Source organism: Pelophylax lessonae (genome assembly GCF_965119305.1).
Source record: "Pelophylax lessonae genome assembly, chromosome: 9".
Taxonomy (NCBI): domain Eukaryota; kingdom Metazoa; phylum Chordata; class Amphibia; order Anura; family Ranidae; genus Pelophylax; species Pelophylax lessonae.
The window spans coordinates 131,673,586-131,694,060 of NC_138776.1; the positions used below are offsets into that span (position 1 = coordinate 131,673,586).

General features: G+C 42.5%; 1 protein-coding gene across 2 annotated transcripts in view; it reads right to left on the minus strand.

Moving 5' to 3' along the window:
• PLCE1 (phospholipase C epsilon 1) overlaps positions 1–20,475 on the minus strand; it is a 677,378-nt gene that overhangs the window by 54,263 nt on the left and 602,640 nt on the right. For both annotated transcript variants that reach the window (XM_082268059.1, XM_082268058.1), the window contains 3 exons: positions 16,328–16,491; positions 13,582–13,843; positions 13,251–13,369 (listed from right to left, as the gene is read on the minus strand). In XM_082268059.1, the coding sequence (XP_082124185.1) occupies positions 13,251–13,369; positions 13,582–13,843; positions 16,328–16,491 (545 nt within the window). The remainder of the gene's footprint in view (positions 1–13,250; positions 13,370–13,581; positions 13,844–16,327; positions 16,492–20,475) is intronic.

Below are 20,475 nucleotides of genomic sequence, written 5' to 3' on the forward strand. Positions count from 1 at the left end.
CCTTCAGGGAAAGTGGTTTATTTCCATTTTAAATTCCAATAAGAAATTCTGATAGTTATGTAATATGGACATATCTTACCAACAGATATAAGAAAGAAATTGCCAGCTGGTTTCTCTCGCCAGCATCTACAACAAACTTAAATATCTATTTTGGCTGGACTGACTTTTTACCAAAGCTGGACTTTTCTTAAATATTCCCCAAACTATGCACTATGAAATCACATATTTTGTATATCTTGAGGTCATCCCCTTAGCCCCAGTTTTCCATTACCAGAGATTAGTTCTTGTAAGAGATGTTTTTTTTCTCTTTCTTTTACAAACAGCTAACCAACTAAACACATTTCCTCTTTCTCACTACAGCCTTAGGAACCCTAATTATGGCAATGGTGTTCACAAAACTCATTGTTACACATGGGCCAAATGACCCCCTGGTTCAGTTCGTGGCATAACATTCGAACTTTGCAAACATTCAGAACCAAATAACGAACCCTATTGAAATCTATGGGACCCGACCTAGAAAAAATCTAAAGTGCCCTTTTTGAAGGCTTATATGTAAGTAATTGGGCATACAAAGGGTATGGGGGTCCGGGTACTGCCATGAGAGACATGTATCAATGAACACAAAGTTTGTAAAAAATATTGTTTTTAAATGAGCAGTGATTTACTGATGCTTAAAGTGAAACCATAAAAATAAGAAATAACAATAAAAATTAAAAATTTATTTCAATATAGTACCTGGGGGTACCTTTAGTCTGCCTGCAAAGTGGCACATCTGTACTGTGTATAGAACCTGCTGCAGTAATAATGACATTTATAAAGCAAAAAAAATGACATTTTCCCTGCAAGCTTTACTTTGTAAACAAAGACTTGGGGAGCCAGGCTGTATGATTAGGCCACAATTTAGTGCACTCCGAACAAGATTAAAGTTTATTTGTATTTGGATTTCAATTCTGGTGTCTCTTTGACAGACTTTGGATAGAAGTAACAGGCGTGGAAAAATTGGGCTTTGGGTGTTGGTGGTGCCTTCACACCATAACCCTATAGAGGTACTCTTGATGAAAGCAAGAATTGGCCTTGCTGTCAAAAATGTAAATTATATGCCCTGGTTAAACAGTGGCTGAAAAATTGGGCTTTGGATGTTCGTGGTGGAAAAGGAGGCGGAATAAGCCACTCTCTCGGGGGAACAGTTTAATGATTTAAAAAGAAAGGTGAAGATACAGGCGTTTTTCGTGGCCTCGGAACTACTCCCTAAAATGTCAGCTGTGCGTTATTTGCCTAGTGCGATCTCTGATCACTCCCCCCTGGAGTTGGACCTATTGGTAGCCAGACCACCAACAAAAGAGGTCTGGCGCATGAGCTCCTACTGGTGGCGGAACCCATGGTGTCAGTGGAATGCACAAATGCCATGTCACACTTCTGGTAGGAGAATGTGGGGGAAATTTCGGATTTGGTTCGATGGGATGCTTTTAAGGTGGTACTGCGAGGGGCTTATATGAAGGGTGTTGTGGGATTCAAGAAAGCTGTTGCGGCAAACATTGAGGAAGCGGCGGATGCTTTGAGTAGATCTTAACGGGCCTATGTGCTGGACCCTACCCCCCGCGAATTACCAGTTATGGCGATCTTCCCAGAGAGTCTATGAGCTTGCCCTGACAGGTAAAGACCCAGAAGAGGCTTCTGTACCAATCTCAGCGCATCTTTGAATCTGGGGACAGGAATGGAAGACTTCTTGCTTTTTTGGCAAGGCCCATTCCAGACCCGGTCACTATACCCCTTATTTTTAATAGGCATAATCAGCCGGGCTCCTCTACTGAGGAGATACTCCAATCCTTCCTTCTGTATTATGCTGTCCTTTACACATCTAGAGCCCACTATACACCTCCCAAACTGTTTGAGTATGTAGACTCGATACCATTCCGCAGTCTTACTTACGCCCAAAGTTCCAGTCTGGATGAGCCGATCACTGTAGAGGAGATAGAGCTTGCAACTAAAACTTTCCCCAAACACAAGACTTCGGGGCCTGATGGTTTCCCGGCGGAATGGTATTTGCACCATGGGGAACTATTGTTGCCTCATCTCTTGGCCCTTTATAAAGTTGTCTATGATGCAGGTTGATTACTGGACTTGTTGCGTGAAGCCCTCATAGTTCTGATCCCCAATCCACACAAAGATTTGCAGTACTGTGATTTTTACGATTCTCAGGATGCTTCTGCATGGGCGGGGCGGGGTCTCAAATATGCCCACCAGTTCTCCGACGGAGTCTTTAAAATGTTTCGGCAGTTTCAGCTGGACTTTCAGACGCCTGGCTCTTGGCATTATCTATACTTGCGGTTACAGTTGCTATCTACAGTTGCGGCATGTGGCTGCGGCTCAATTTGGGTCTGGCCCGGTGTCTCTTGCTAACTCCTTGTTGGAAAAGGAATTGTTGTGCAATGTACACATTAAACTAATCAGCTCTTACTATAGTGTTCTGATTTGTCTCGATTAGATTCCACCAGAGCCGGGTGGGTGAGAGATATTCTGGATTTGTTGGAGGACGACTGGGAGGAATTGCTCCACACATACTTTACAACGGCAATATCCACTAGGGATAGACTGATCCAGTTGCGGATCTTTCATCGAACATATTATACTCCCCATAGACTGTTCCTCATGGAACATAGGACCAATGCGGAGTGCCACAAATGCTGCAAAATGACGGGTGATTTACTTCACATGTTATGGGGTTGTGATAAAATTAGGCCCTTCTGGTCTCAGGTTACCCACTTTGTTTCCACGCAATTCGATCTTCCTAATGTGTGTAACCCCAAATGGTGCATCTTGGGAATCCTGGAAGACATAGTTCTTCGCTCTAGTCAGAAACAATGCCTTAGACTTTTATTGTTTTACACTAGGAAAACGGTTGTGATGAAGTGGACCAGAACCAACACAGTCTCTCTGAATGTTTGGAAAAATATGATCAATCAAGTCCTACCATTGTACAAATTGACATATGAAGCTAGAGGTTGCCTGGAGAAGTTTACCAAAATTTGGGGCAGATGGGTTTGGATATGGTTGAAACTTGTGCTGCAGAGGATGGTTAAATTCCCCCTGGTGCGGACGGAGGGGCGTGTGAGCACGGAGGACCTATTTCTGGCGCCGTATGCCGCATGGGAGATTCCTCGGTATGATGACCTACTTGTGAGTTTTTAATTTTATTTGATATTCAGAACTTGACCATGTCTCTGTGCGTTTTGATTCGATAGACCGATTGTTTTCTGATTTTTGTTTTCCCCTTTTTCTCTATTTTCTATAGTGCTATTACACTTTATTGTACTACAACTCAGCACTCGTTTATCATTTATATCTATCGTTTTCTACTGCTGCCTCATTTCCCAACAGTGTCTGGGATGATTTCTGTCAAGAATGTTGTGTATTTGTTATGTATGACTGGAAAACCTAATAAGGTTGAAGTTAAAAAAAAAGATACAGGCGTATTTAAAAGAAGCCAAGCTTCCTAAATTAAAAGAAGGAAAACTATGAAATCTAGAAAGACATTTCTCAGGAAGAAATGTTAAAAGCTTTGAAAAAAATGGATTTTTGTAAAATCTTACCGTAAAATCCTTTTCTCTTAGCTCATTGACAGACGTAGTCCTCGGTGATTCAACACCCTCGGGTTATGCTGCCCTCTACAGGAGTAGGACTAGACAGGAAAGAAAACGTTCTGGCCACACCCTGGGGCAGTCCCAGAGGGTATATCCTCTCACTTCCTGCTCTAGCAAATCAGTTATGTCACAAAGCAGTGTTTAGAGAATTTAACCCAACCCAACTCAAAAACAGAGGGGCGGGTACTACGTCTGTCAATGAGCTAAGAGAAAAGGATTTTACGGTAAGATTTTACAAAAATCCATTTTTCTCTATCGCTCATTGACAGACGTAGTCCTCGGTGATTCAACACCCTCGGGACGTCCCAAAGCAGTACCACAAATGTGGGGTGGGAAAATGGAAATCAAATCCAATCTAGAAGGCCCAACCGGTGCCAACTAGAAGTTTACAATGCTCATCCTCAATGATGAGACTCAACAGAAATTTTTCAACAGAAAAAAACCCCCGAGGTAGACCACCGGTCTCCTCAAATTGCGGCCTGCAAAACCTTGCAGCCAAATGAGGCATCCGCCGATGCCATCACATCAATCTTATAAAATTTTGTAAAGGTATGTACCGACGACCAGGTGGCCGCCTTACATACCTGGACCACTGACGCCTGATGGCGCTAGGCCCAGGAAGTACTGAGCGCTCGAGTGAAGTGCGCCCTAACAGGGAACGGAGGATTCCGACCCTTAATAGAATAAGCCTGTACCACCGTCTGACTGATCCATGTAGATATGGTCGCGGCAGACACAGGCAACCCCCTTCAAGGGCTATCCGTGATCACAAAAAGTGAGTCCGTCTTACGAAAACAAGTTCGTAGTAGTCAAGTGTATCCTTCTGAACCCCATCCAAGGAGTGTAATGCAAACTCCCAAGGATGGCTAGTCTTAGGACACGGGGAAGGTAACACAATACTTTTATTCAGATGAAAAACTCTGAAAACCACTTTAGGAAGGAAGGATGGATTCGGAAGAAGAACCACCTTATCCCTATGAACCACCAGATATGGGGAACGACAAGATAATGCGGCCAGTTCTGACACCCTGCGTGCAGAAGTAATGGCCACCAAGAAGGCCACCTTCTGGGATAATGTAAGCAAGGGAATCTCCCTAATATCTTCAAAGAGAAGTTTCTGAAGAACCGACCACACTAAATTAAGATCCCAGGCGGTAAGGGTGCGCGCACTGGCGGAGCCAGATGTCGTACCCCCTGGATGAAATTCCGCACCAAGGAATGAGTAGCCAAAGGTTTCTTGAAAGAAGATTGCTAACGCCGAAAACCTGACCCTTGATCGTGCTCAAGGATAGTTTCTGCTCAACCCCTTGTTGCAGACAGACCAAAATTCGGGTCACCGAATAGGTATGTGGGGGAAATCCAATAGATTCACACCATGCAATATAAGACTTCCATGTGCTGGAAGTCGCTTTCCTTGCTTTAACTGAAGGTAGGAATAACTGAAGCTGACACTCCCTTGTCCTTCAGTACCTGGGTCTCAATGGCCAGGCCATTAAGCCAGCGACTGTAAAGCAAGATGGAAGATCGGTCCCTGAGACCGCAAATCCTCCCTGAGAGGAAGTCTCCAAGGAGCGTCCGCGACTAGCCTCATCAAGTCGGCGTACCAGGCTCGACGAGGTCAGTCCGGAATTTCCAGAATAACTGGAATTCCCTCCACCTCTATCCTGCGAAGAAGTTCCCGCAGTAACTAGAGAGGATGGAAGGCATGCCGTAGCTGATACTGCCCCCACGGGGCGATCAGCATTTCTGCTGCGTCCGCTAGAGGATCGCGGCGCGAGCTACAAACCTCCGCACCTTCCTGTTAAGCCAAGGTGCCAACAGATCCACATCCGGGATGTCCCAATGAAGGGACAGCTAGTGAAAAACCTCTGGATGAAGAGGCCATATGCGATTGGATCCGAATCGGGCTGCTCTAGAGCTGCTCGATCCAGTAAATCAGACAAAATCTGATCGCTCTCAGTTCCGATACCCTTATTGGTAATCTGGATACTATCGGAAGAAATGACTTCCCCTGGTTGAGCATCGGAGACTTCCTGGTCCGCTCGCTCAACCGGATCCGATTGTCCAGGGAATCGGAATTCTGATTCCATTAAAAAAGAATCTCTTTCAGGAGAATTCGGGTATGAGACTGGGTATACGGTACTGCCTCTAAGAAGGCCACCATCAGTCCCAGCCAATTGACGGACAGCAACATCCGAATCGTTGACTGAACCTTCTGGAGTTTCTCCGCAAGGAGAAACTCTCTTGCCCAGGATGTATCCAACCTTAGGCCCAGATAGTTCAGTCTCCTGGTGGGAACCAGGGATGATCTTTGGGAAAGCGAAAAAACGCTGATGTCCTGCGATGATGGGGATATAAAGATAGGCCTCCTAAATGTCTATGGACGCCAGGAAATTCCCCTGATGCAGGGAGGCCACCACTGTACGGATGGACTCTATTTCTTCCCAAGTCCAGATTTGGACGCACCTTGCCCTCTTTCCTGGGCATTGTGAATAGGTTCGAATAGAACCCCTGAAACCGTTCAATGTTAGAAGGGAAGAATCGCACCGGTGGAAGTGATCGAAACTCGATCCTGTGTCCTCCAGAAACCGGTGAAGACATCCCCCCCACCCCAGAGATGGGTAGGGGCGCATCAGGCTGTATCTTCAGGCTTGGCTGAGCCGGACTTTTTGTTTAGCCGACCAGCGCCCTTTGAAACCCCTCTAAAGGGGCTTTGGAGGGTTTCACCTTATCGCCCGCCCTCGCGGAAAGAACAACTCTTTATGAGCAGAAAAGGAAGGTCCTCGTTAGTTACGAGGTCCTTTTATCCTAACAGTCTGTGGCAAGACAGCAGGTGGTACCGTCTATCCTCTAAAGAGGAATTCCTCAAACGAATAGCACCTAGCCATGCGTTTGGAAATAACAGGGGTTCGTTTCAAAACGACCCCATTTGGGTAAAGGAAAATCCTTCACCCTTTTGGTAGGCTAACAAGTACCAAAAAGGAATCTCAGTCTCAGCTACCTCTGCCGGTGTAACCTCAAGACTAAAGGTTTCCCGGACGGACACAACTAGTGCATCCACCACTCTTGTGCTATGGCGGAGGCAGAAACGTGCTCCTCACTGCTGAGGAGATATTACCTGAGACAACAGCCCCTGAAGTATCTGATAAACAATAGGGGTAGGCGGGGGTCGCTTCTTGACCCCCGTCCCTGACAGGCCACCTCCACCCGGGATACCAAAGACTCCAAAACTGCCGATAATGCATTAAAAACAAGTGGGGTATTGGAGGGTCCTGCGGCCACCTTGAGGGGATCAGGTGGGGATACCTATGCGGCAGGGTCAATGATTATACAAGACACTTGCCAGCGACAAAAAATGACAAAGTAAAAAACTTTTTTTTTTTTTTGTGTCCCCCAGTCGCAACAGCGCCCCTCAGTGTTACCTGCCTTTTTGGACCCCACAGAGAGAGAGAGAGACCCCAAGGCTCATCCCTGATGCACAGAAGTTTTCATCAGCTTGCTCAGTGCTTGTCTTGTTACAGACAGGAAGTCTTTGGCCCTATTTCCTGGGTAAAGGAGGCGGCTCCGCCCCTTAACACGCCTGCCGGCGCCTCCCCCTGGCTCCATGAGGTGTTTGAGTCACCTCAAACATGGCCGCCCCCATGCTGGAGACACGAGGCTACACCAAAACGGCGGCCTCGTGCGATCTACCAGACAATGGCAGCGGCCTGCACAGAATAGCGGCATGTCTGCAGAAGGATCTTGGCCTCACAACCCTTCACCCTCATGGTGGTCAGCGTGGTCGGCGGTACCGGACCCTGGCGGGCCGTATGCGGTCCGTGGCCGTCGGGAGGCATCTGCTTAGCTGGAGGAATGATCTGGAATGCAGTATACATGTATAGACATCGCCCTGTGGCTTCTGACAGGTAGGATACCTTATACTATCACAGTAAAGTTCTAGTACTGCCACTGACTACAATCATTTTCACATTTTTACAATTAGATTGTCAGCTCCCAAACCAAGCCTCCTGGCTTCTTGTACACAAAAATCACACTCAATTAGGGGGATCTGTGACATGTTATAGGATAGAGGGGAACCCATCCTTACCATTACAGAGAGGGGCCCGCGTTCACCACAAGACCCGTCAGGGGGAAAGGGGGAACATACTACTCACCATACCGGAACCAGGCGGGCGCCAACTCCTGACAGTACCCCTCTCCACCGAGGTAGGAGGGCTGTCGACCAATACGGACGCCGTGACTCATGGTCTTTGGCGTTTCAGCGAGACGTTTAACTCGCAGGGTCAGTCCCCGTCCAGTGGGACTATGTCGCGGCCGACCCAGCGCGGAGCTATGGCCTGCACGCGCTCGTAGGCTGAACTGGGGTGACCACTGGATCTCAACATCCAGCCCGTCGCCCAGTTCAGCTTTCTTGCTTGAAGATCTCACAGGAACACTGGAGAAAAAAAGCTGTCTAAAAAATCTTTTCTAAGAAAAAAATCCTGCCAGGACCGAAGATCCCAGCAAGGTATCTAGGTCCTTACTCCTGACTAGACAGAAAAAAACTGATTTGCTAGAGCAGGAAGTGAGAGGATATACCCTCTGGGACTGCCCCTAGGGTGTGTCCAGAACGTTTTCTTTCCTGTCTAGTCCTACTCCTGTAGAGGGCAGCATAACCCGAGGGTGTTGAATCACCGAGGACTACGTCTGTCAATGAGCGATAGAGAAAATTAGCCATAGGAAAGAGCACGGGGCCGAATGGGTTCTCGGCAACTTAGTATAAAAAAAATTTAAAGAAATACTTGTTTCCAAATTAGATATATATTGGAACTCATTTAAGGATGGAAGGGAGATAGGAAAATAAGGAGCGTTAGCCTACATCACAGTAATACCTAAGGATGATAAGGACCCCACGCAATGCTCTAGCTATAGACTGATATCATTATTAAATTTAGACAAAGTTATATGCAAAAATACTAGCCACAAAGCTGAAGGGTCTAATGTCAGAATGGATATATACAGATCAAGTGAAAATGTCAAAATTGGGCCCAATTAGCCATTTTCCCTACCCATGGTCATGTGACTCATTAGTGTTACTAGGTCTCAGGTGTGAATTGGGAGCAGGTGTGTCAATTTGGTGTTATCGCTCTCACTCTCTCATACTGGTCACTGGAAGTTCAACATGGCACCTCATGGCAAAGAAGTCTTTGGATCTGAAAAAAAGAATTGTTGCTCTACATAAAGATGACCTAGGCTATAAAAAGATTGCCAAGATTCTGAAACTGATCTGCAGCATGATGGCCAAGAACATATAGAGGTTTAACAGGACAGGTTCCACTCAGAACAGCCCTCGTCATGGTCGATCAAAGAAGTTGAGTGCATGTGCTCAGCGTCATATCCAGAGGTTGCCTTTGGGAAATAGACATATGAGTGCTGCCAGCATTGCTGCAGAGGTGGAAGAGGTGGGGGGTCAGCCTGTCAGTGCTCAGACCATACGCCCCACACTGCATCAAATTGGTCTGCATGGCTGTCGTTCCAGAAGGAAACCTCCTCTAAAGATGTTGCACAAGAAAGCCCACAGTTTGCTGAAGACAAGCAGACAAAGGACATGGATTACTGGAACCATGTCCTGTGGTCTGATGAGACCAAGATAAACGTATTTGGTTCAGATGGTGTCAAGCGTGTGTGACGGCAACTAGGTGAGGAGTAAAAAGACAAGTGTGTCTTGCCTACAGTCAAGCATGGTGGTGGGAGTGTCATGGTCAGGGGCTACATGAGTGCTGCCGGCACTGGGGAGCTATAGTTTATTGAGAGAACCATGAATTCCAGCATGTACTGTGACATACTGAAGCAGAGCATGATCTCCTCCCTTCGGTGACTGGGCCACAGGGCAGTATTCCAACATGATAATAATGACCCCCAAACACACCTCCAAGACGACTACTGCCTTGCTAAAGAAGCTAAGGGTAAAGATGATGGACTGTCCAAGCATGTATCCAGACCTAAACCCTATTGAGCATCTGTGGGGCATCCTGAAATGGAAGGTAGAGAAGCGCAAGGTCTCTAACACCCACCAGATCTGTGATGTCGTCCTGGAGGAGTGGAAGAGAACTCCAGTGGCAACCTGTGAAGCTCTGCTGAACTCCATGCCCAAGGTTAAGGCAGTGCTGGAAAATAATGGTGGACACACAAAATATTAACACTTTGGGCCCAATTTGGACATTTTAACTTAGCGGTGTACTCACTTTTGTTGCCAGCAGTTTAGACATTAATGGCTGTGTGTTGGGTTATTTTGAGGGGACAGCAAATTTACACTGTTATATAAGCTGTACACTCACTACTTTATTTTGTAGCAAAGTGTCATTCCTTCAGTGTTGTCACATGAAAAGTTATAATAAAATATTTCCAAAAAGGCAAAAAGGTGAGGGGTGTACTCACTTTTGTGAGATAGTATATATATATATATATATATATATGAAAATTGATAAATGCTGATGTACTGACAGACTATCTCATTTCTTGAGGCCTGTAAAAGCCGGGACAGTACAAATACCCCCTAAATGAACTGTTTTTGGATATTAGTCCAAGGTATTTAGTAAGAGGCATAGTGAGTTTTTTGAAGCTGTAATTTTTTGTCAACATTTTAAACAAAAAATTAAAAAAATGTAAAGGATTTTTTATTTTTTTTACACAATTTGTTTTTCTTTTTTACATACTGTCACCAGTGCTGTACAGAATCATCATATAACTGGTGTTGCTGGGATCAGGGACACTGACTGGTAACAATATGTACATTATATTTTTTTTGTTTTTTTATATATTGTAACCATTGCAATACAGTGTTACCATAATAAATACTCAGAGGAGGTTATCAGGTTTTTTTTTGTTTACACAAGGATTGTTTAGAACATTCATAATCACTGTTATAAGCAACCGTTTTTTTCTGAATTAAATCCATTCATTCAGTGTGTACTATTTAATTAGTTGTGATTGGCCACAGCTAATTACATGGTACAGATTGGCTGTGATTGGCCTTGTCTGTGCCATGTGATTACTGTGATCAATCACAGAGATCAACACCATAGTACGCAATAGATGGTAAGAATAGAAGGCATTCATTGCGTGCAGTTGTCATGTGATCTGTTGTGATTGGTCACAGTGTTCACATGGCTGCGGCCCAGTACACTGATCTGTCATCTGGTGGACACAGTGGGTGACCGATCGTTTTACAGCGTGGCCAATGGGGCGCACACGAGGTGCAATCCTAGGAGGACACTGTATGTTGTGACTGTGTGAGGCTAGAGAAGAAGAAATTTACATGTAAAGATGCGGCCGCAGAGAAATTTGCTCATACTCTTGTAAAATAACTCCCTGCCAAACATGCCATGGCTATTGACTCACAGCCATTCTTGCTTAATCCTTTGTCTGTCCTACTCAACGAACCAACAGCGGATGGGCCAGAGGAACCTGCTGAGGCCTAAACATTTACATAAACTGTAAGTTTTTTTCTTTTTACACCACACTAACAGTTTCATGCTAACTTAAAATGGAAGAAAAGCCTAACTATAACTAGTCTTAGAAAAGTTCCCTCCCCCTCCTCCTACCTATCCTGCTTATCTAGTATTAAAATGATCTGTATACTTACTTTTTTTAAATCTTGTCTGGTCACATGATTCTGCATCTCTGGCTACCTTGTGTCAAGTCAGTAAGCAGATGGCACTGACAACAGCTAGGTAATATTGTGCCTATAGGTGACGTCAAAGCTCCCAGAATTCACAGCTCCCTTACACAAGGAAGCTGGGCTGCTGAATCATGTGATCTGACCAAACTGAATTAGAAAAAAGGGTAACTATACACTTTGGGTTTTTTTGGTTTGTTTTCATGCATGACAGGTAGGAGCAAGGGAAAGGAATGTTTTTAGGAACAGTTAACCGGTTGCCGACCGCCGCACGACTATATACTGCGGCGGTCAGCCCCGGCCAGGCAGAGTGACGTATCGGTACGTCACTCGCCTGTCACTGACTTGCGAGCCTATCGCGGGCGGGCGCGCGCCCGCCGAGGCGCGCGCCCGCCGCGGCTCGTTCACAGGCAAGTCAGTGCGTGTGACCGGCGGACTCGATGTCCGCCAGTCACACTGCGATCGCTCCTGTGAAGGGAGAAAGACAGAGCAGCTTGTGTAAACAAGCTGCCTGTCAGTTCTCCCTGTGTAAAAGTGAAGATCTGACCGTTCTACTATGTAGAACGGTTGATCTTTGCTTTTACACCAATAGGAATGTTCCTGCACAGTAGAAAGCACGCCCCTAGGACACACTTAACCCCTCCCTGTCCAATAAAGTTAACCCCTTCCCTGCCAGTGTCATTTTTGCAGTAACAGTGCATATGTATAGCACTGATTACTGCAGTAATGTCACTGGTACCCCCAAAAGTGTCAAAAATGTCAGTCAAGGGTCCGATCTGTCCGCCGCAATGTCGCAGTACCGAAAAAAAAATCGCAGATCGCCGCCATTACGCGTTAAAAAAAAAAACGCCAAAAATGACAAAAATCTTTCCCTTTGTTAGTAAACGCGATAACTTTTGCGCAAACCAATCAAAATACGCTTTTTGCGATTTTTTTTACCAAACATAGGTAGCATAAAACAAATTGGCCGAAAAATGTTAAAAAATTTTGATTTTTACTTTTTTTTGGGGGGAATTTCATATAAAAAAATGTGAAAAATATTGTTATTTTTGCAAAATTTACGCTCTTTTTTTGTTTATAGCGCGTGATCAAAAAATCGCACAGGTGATCAAATACCACCAAAAGAAAGCTCTGTTTGTGGGAAAAAAAGGACGTCAAATTCGTTTAGGTACAGCGTCGCACGACCGCGCAATTGTCCGTTAAAGTTACGCAGTAAAAAATCGCAAAAAAACCCCTGGTCCTTTAGCAGCCAAATCCTCCGGGGCTTAAGTGGTTAATGTTAAACCTAACCACTACTTTAAAGCTCTAATCCCCCACCCCTTCTGAATACATGAATGCCTCTCAGAGGTACATTTTACAAGGGCACAGTGCTACTTCTGACAAGCAGAAGGGGACTCTATGAACCAACCCTACTTAATCAACCACTGAATTTACTTTTTGTTTTTTGCATTTTAAATATACAATGTTTAGTTTTAATTACCTAGGTTTGTGAGAAGCTTACTTTAGATTTTGTGAGAATCCAATAGATCATGAATTGACACCCCTATCATTGGCCCTGCTTTCTTAGTAAATCAGATGAAAGAGAATGAATCTGTAAGTAAATCCTGTTAGACCCATTAAGAATGGTGATCCTGCAAAATGATGGGTGAGGGTTGGCCTAAAGCTGATTTGATCTAAATAGAATATTCCAGAGCTCACGGTAAACAGAGTTGAGAACCGTTTTAATACAGAGAGACAATATTTGTGCAACCATTATATTGATTTAAAATTCACTATCAAACATAAATTCAAGTACAGTATATGCTCTTACTTACTGTGTATTTATAACTTTTAACAGGAACAACGTTCAGCTTCAATATTTAATATATAGCAAAAATAAGACAAAGTACACATTTTGTTATTTAACAATTGTGTATCTCAGCTATCCTCTGTAAATGTTTAGGATCACTCACCAATGAGGCAGGCAAAGCACTGCCAGTAGGAATTTCTTCCATTCTCCTGCTGTTAATAAATAAGGTAGAGATTTCCAAAGTCTCATTGTGTAGATTATGGAGCTGTAAGTGTCTGTATCCTTCAGTCACATGCAATATAAAGACAAACAAAAACATTTACAACAATAACATCGGTCTTCTGTGGCTACATCATCAACATAGGTCTTCTATGGCTATCATCATTATTAATAAAAAGAAAAAAAACCTCAAGCACGCATATTAATCTGTAAGAATACTGATAATTCTTGTCGTGTTAAAAATAAAAACAAAACAATCATTATAAAGAAATTACCTCTTTTTAACACTTTAAGAGGAATAATTCTCTGGGCAGTTACAGCAGAACTGTTATTCTCAACTACGGCAAACCGCAAAAACACAAGATCTTCAAAGTAAACACGGAACATAAATTGTTCATTCCACATAGGGTTTAAAGTATTGCGATGGATGGGTTTAGTTCGGAAATGACAACTGTCTACAGGCATACCAAGCACGTCAATCTCAATACAAGGACTTCCTGTACTGTTGCTTGGACAGACATTCTGTCCTGAGACAACCTGAAAGACAAGTACACTTTTAGATTTAAAGTACACTGAGGGTAATTTACACAATCCAGAAAGTAAGTTTCTCTACAATGATTTGTGATTGTCATAGACCCATATTTCATAGTTAGTATGCAATTCATTATAATTCACTTTGATTGATTTTGGTTTAAAAAAATCAAATCTTTTATTTCACTTTATAAAAGGACCCATTTAGAGTGAAACTAAAGGCAACTATTTTTTTCATTTTGGAAAGGGTAAGGGAGGCTTATAACCCCTGTCAGGCTTTTTTTTCCCCTGGTGTGCCATTTGGGAGATTTCCCTTCACATCATGTCCCATAGATCCATAGTCAAAACAGGAAGTGGTAGAAAATCCCTCCAAAGTAGGGAAATCCCTGGTTTTCACCAGAACTAGTATATCCACTAAACGATTTCCCCTTTATCCCTGTTCTGGTGACAACTCAGATTTAGGGACTTTATTTTACTCTATGTGATAATGGTAAACAGGATAAATAAAGAGGGTGAATCTCCTAATGGGGTCACAAACAACAATACAAATTGGAAAGGTGGAAAGGGCTGTGAGCAGATCCAAGCTGGATCTCGCCGTCACAAGTGGATGACGTCAATCGAGCACCTCGGCGGGAGAGCGGTACCCCGAAGAAAGAAGCAGTTCCAAGAATGGAACTAGCATGGAAGGCATGCGTCTCTGTTGCCGTGACAATGCATTTTGTGTGCAAGTGCTTTTTTACATCAAGGACTCACAGCTAGTAGCGCCCAGAACCTGGCTCTATCTCTTCTGGGATGGCTGTCCACAAGGTTTAGGAGTGTATCCATGGGAAGGTTTGAACATTTTTCCAGAAGCGCATTTGAGGTCAGGCAATGATGTTGGTGAGAAGGCCTGGCTTGCAGTCTCCGCTCTAATTTATCCTAAAGGTATAGCAACCGGTTGAGGCCAGGACTCTGTGAAGGCCAGTCAAGTTCCACCACCCCAATCTTGCTCATCCATGTCTTTATGAACCTTGCTTTGTGCACTGGTCCAAATCATTTGGTGGAGGGGAGATTATGGTGAGGGGATGTTTTTCAGGGGTTGAGCTTGGTCCCTTCGCTCCAGCAAAGGGAACTCTTAAGGTGTCAGCATACCAAGACATCTTGGACAATTTTATGCTCCCAACCTTGTGGGAACGGCCCCTTCCTGTTCCAACATGACTGCGCACCAGTGCAGAAAGAAAGGTCCATATAGACATGGATGAGCAAGGGAAGCAACTTGACTTGCCTGCACAGAGTCCCGACCTCAACCCGATAGAACACCTTTGGGATGAATGAGAGCGGAGACTGTGAGCCAGGTCTTTTCATCCACATCAGTGCCTGACCTCACAAATGCGCTTCTGGAAGAATGGTCAAACATTCCCATAGACAAACTCCTAAACATTGTGTACAGCCTTCCCAGAAGAGTTGAAGCTGTTATAGTTGCAAAGAGTGGCCCAACTCACTATTGAACCCTACGGACTAAGACTGGGATGCCATTAAAGTTCATGTGCATGTAAAGGCAGGTGTCCCAATATAGTGTATTTTTTAAAGCACAGTCTGCATCACATTTAGGGAGATATCCCCTCACTTGCTGTGCAAATGACTATGCAAAAAGCACAGAGCATTGTCCCAACATGGACACAAACTTAATAGGGAGAATTTCTGCTCTAGCCTTCTGTCAATGATCACACATCAAGTTAAAAAAACAGCAATAAAAAAAAAAAAAAAAAAAAACAATAGTGGTTCTGGTATCTACTCTATGTACACCTCTAGAGAGGGTGTTGATGTATTCATATAGTACAAAATCAAATGGCATTTCTTGCCCAAAACTATTCTTGTTCTAAGCAATGTATAGATTAAAGTGTTAATAAACCAAGGACCCTGCATTCACTATATCCGGTCTCCCACAGTACACAGAACATGGAAATGCAATTATCTTAGTAAATATAAACTGCTAAATATCGTCTCTCATCAGCAGTAAATAGCAGTCTTATTACTGCTATCAGTGTCTGGCAAAGCACTGGTCACAGATTGTAGGAGGAGTTTTCATTCTCTTCTGACTGTCCTATGAGGCTTCATGACCCCCCTGACCCTTTGTCTGGACTGTGCTGATTGGCCCTGTACTGATCACTTGCACCCTCCCAATCTAGCAATACACACTAACTGAGCATGTGCAGAGTCCCTCCAAGGCATGCGCAGGATTAACCGCTTAGGTTCCACACTGAGTTTAACAAGCATGCTTTATGCATATACAGACTGATTTACTGTTGTGGGTTTAGTAACACTTTAACTTAAAGCATTTATAGAAGCGATTTCAGTAGACTAGGTTATGCGTGAAGTGGTTGGAATACAGAGTTTTTAGTTACAGATGTGTTGTCAGAAGCATAACAACAATTTCAGCAGTGATACACTAGTGTTAAATACAGTACTTTTCACATCTTTAATTGTCTTAAAAATAGCTATTTTTCTTACAGATAAGGAATATATTGCTGGTTCCATGCTCTCTAAATCTCGGTCCAGGGGGGAGAATAACTGGTACATTGGACAGCCCTTATCCCATAGCACTGGTGGCTTTAACACATATCCACAACCACCATTGGATTCAAACATGGCAGCATTTAAATGCATAGGGAGATCTGAAAAAGAAAGAGAGATCTCTTTGTCTGTGATCTTGATCATAATGTTGGAAAGCAGTTTAACATATAAAAGCAGTAAAAATAACATCAATATAATACATTCTGCAATAACCATACATAATACTGTCAATTGTATTCATGGTTATCTAGCAGCATGGTTGTTAAAACTTGCTGTCATGATCTAAAGACTATATGCCTAAAAGCAATTAAACGTTTGATAGCTCTGAATAACCCTTGAAGTATCATTAAAATATTCCATATAGGTATCAGTGCAATAAATGCTTTGGAGATTTCAAATGTTTGTATGAAAACTGGGGCAAAGTAAAGGTAAAATAATTTCAGTGAAAACCAACCAGAGGGGTCAAAACTGTGAGGTCCCCACTTTCCCTCACTCAAATGTCCTTAATGGTGACACATTAAGCACCTTGCAGAGGATATATTCCAATTCCAAACAAATAATTTAAAACTTGGTGGGGCTCCATTTTTTTTTGATTATTTTATTTGTAACTAAAAAGGGTTACCATACAAACAAAGAAGCTCAGTTATAAACATATGCATTTAAGAATAGGATAAAAGGTTTACCATTAGGTCAACCCTGCACATATATAACAACATGAGGTGTTTTAACATTATACAGCAAATCTTACAGAGGTGTGCGGAGTTTTATAATATAAACAGAAGGAAAAGTAAGAAGGTTAGTAGAAAATAAAGGGAGTATAATGTAATATAAATCTCAAGAGCCTCTCCCAGCCGACGATCCAGGAGAAAGAGGTTGGTGGCTCAATCAAACTGAATAAAGTATTTGTATTCATCTGTGGCTTTGTATTCAAGCCAAAACACCAGGTTTTGCAAACTTTTGTGGCGGTTTCCTTAAGGGATCCAAATCAATACAGTATGATGTATGTTTAAACACACAACACAAAACTTCCCATGAACAGGGATAACAATATCATTAGCAGAACTGGAAAACTGGAAACAATGCCTATCAACAATGGGATCAAAAAAAAATACAGAAATAACCTCAAATAGGTTCCAGCAATTAGCAAACAATTTCTTCTACAAAAGCAGACTCATCCTAAACGGGAGGCAGGCATACAAACTCTGCCTAAACTGCAGCTCTTCAGAAGACAGGTCACTATTCAACTACAAAGGACATAAAAAGACACAGAGGGCACAACTATGTGCAGCATTATATGCCTTTATTGGGAGTAACAAGCATTTAACACAGATTATAATATTGTAGAATCTACTGCTAAGGAAAATCACCAGATTTCACTTAAGTTCCTCACATCACCATATGAAACAATTTACATTCCCCCTGGAACCCCAGTGAAGAGCCCCATGAACTCCATTACAGCATTTAACCTTTCAAATATCACCAATGGCCAGGTCAATACCTGTACTACCATTGATAATGTGGAAACCATGAACACTCCTGAGGGTTTCCAGTGCTTTGTTGGGTTTACCCACAAAATTGATCCAAGGAAAAAATAGGAGAGGAAAAAGAAGAGGAAGAAAGTCAAAGAAAAAAAAAAGAAAATAATAGGGTAACCACTGACACAGTAAACATATTTAATCTTTCATCCAATCCTCTTTCTATAAATGAAAATGTGTTACTTTAGAAGGGACTTAATTTTGCCCTTACTTCCTGAATGCCTTTACTTTGTTTAAAAATCTGAATAGGTTTGTAGGCAGTCTTACCATTAAACGATTTTATAACATAAAAATAATATTAACCCTAGGACCACTAAAGGTGCTTCCAATCTAGACAGTACTTCCTTCATATGGGATGACAAGGATTTGGAAGCTCTAGATATCCTCAGGATCTCTTTCCCACCAAATGGGATAATGCAAATCTATCAAATGTGTATACTGTGCCACAGATTCCTCTATAAATGTTAATCCTTGTGATGTCACCCTTGCTGCTCTTTACACTGTGATTCCACAGTGCAAATAATCAAACAACTCAAGATAAGTGTTAGGTGCTATAAAAAAAAACTAAAAATAAATCCACAATTAAAAAAAACCTTGACAATATAAATTGTATATTACTCTTATACAAATGTGCAATGATCAACGTAATCCCAAGTGAGACTAATATTAATTAAAGTGCATTAACTATAATAAATCCATCAATTAAAGTACACCCCCCTCCATTTAGACTGTAAGCTCCATGAGCAGGGCCCGTGTTGAACTGTATTATAATTGTACTGTCCCCCCTCTACATTGTAAAGCTCTGCGCAAACTGTTGGCGCTATACAAATCTTGTAAAATAATAACAATAATATTAATAATACATAAGCAGCGCTAAGAAAAGTCTTATAAGTCCCATTAGGGATATGTAGTGAGTGAGTGCACAGTCTCTTGACACAATCCCTTGATAATGTCCAGAGGATGGATAACCATTCACCACAAAGTGTAGTAATCAAGTCATGCACCTTCACCGCACCTCGTGCCCCCACCCTTGGCAGTGCTCACTCACCAGCTAACAAGGTGCATGACTTGATTACTACACTTCGTGGTTATCGGTTATCCATCCTCTGGACATTATTAAGGGATTGTGTCAAGAGATTGCACTCATTCACTACATATCTCTATTGGGACTTATAAGACTTTTCTTAGTGCTGCTTATGTGTTTTACTCTATATGAGGAATAGAACTCTATAGGAGGAGTTTAATACATTTTCTTTGCATTTATCTCTATAAGGCAGCAGCTGCATCGTATTGATGCTTTATATGCATTATTTATGAGTGGTCATTTTATTGCTTTGTTTTATGTGTTCCTAAGCGCTGGGTGATTGAGATATAATGGTGGTGATACTATTACATTTTCAGTACTTTGTTGATAATAATATTAATAATAATAATGATAATGAAGAGTCCATCAATAGTGCCAAAGTCCATATGCAAAAAACTTTTTCCAACGTGCTCCACACACTCCATGCAGATGAGACTGCCTGTCTCCACTCAGTGCTTCTCCGTGTGTGCACACACCCCATCCTCCTGTGCAGTTTTGACTCACCAGATCCCTAGACCCAAAGTAAATTGGGTTTAGTAACACTAGTTGGGAGTCTTAAGCATTGGTAGTAATGAGACCGATTTTCTGCTGTCTGCCTCAATGAATCCTCATAGATAAGAGTAAACCAGAAACAGCAGGATCATAGTGCAACCCATTTTATTTAATTTTTCATCCATAAAAAGTATAAAAATGCCCACTCAAATTTTATTGTATCCCTGCCTAAACGCATTTCGCCACCCACAGCATCATGAGGAAGTGGACAGATCAGGAAGCTACTTCCTGATGATGATGCGGGCGGCTGTTGAGGCGGGGACACGGTACATCTGACCTCACATCACATATCCAAGTGCTCATCTTTGGATTCCAGATATAGTGCTTTAAAGAGACCTTCTAGATATTTTCTCTAAACACCTTAGCACCCAATGAACTAAATGAGGGCTTGGAGGCCTTTTGACACAGGGCTTTATAGTTTTAAACTCACAGTAAAATCAAAGCTATGTCTTTACCCAAGACTTTATTAACACTGGGAATCCCTGAAAGAATGATCTAAAATAACATCTCATCCAAAAATGATGTGCAGCATTTCCTTAAAAGTCATGGGTCTTACTTTACTAGGTAATGCAGTAAAACTTGCACAATATGGTTATCAGATTTGTTGTCAAAAAATGTAGTTTGACATAAAAACACAAGTAAGTATATAATTGTTTAAATTTAGTACTGCAGACGTGTAAAGGAAATTAGGGCACTCTTAGTTTATCTGTTAATATACTACAGTAAGGGGAAAAAAGCATAGTAAAATAATTTTAAAGTAAAACAGTAGTGAGAACAATCTTAGAATACAGGGAATGTCAGGAATGAGGATCAAAGCTAACATTCTGAGTTCACACAGTCAAGCCAGATGTGGACATATACAGAGGTTAGCTATATTCTGTAACAAGAACTTAGAGCACATGTCATGAATTCAT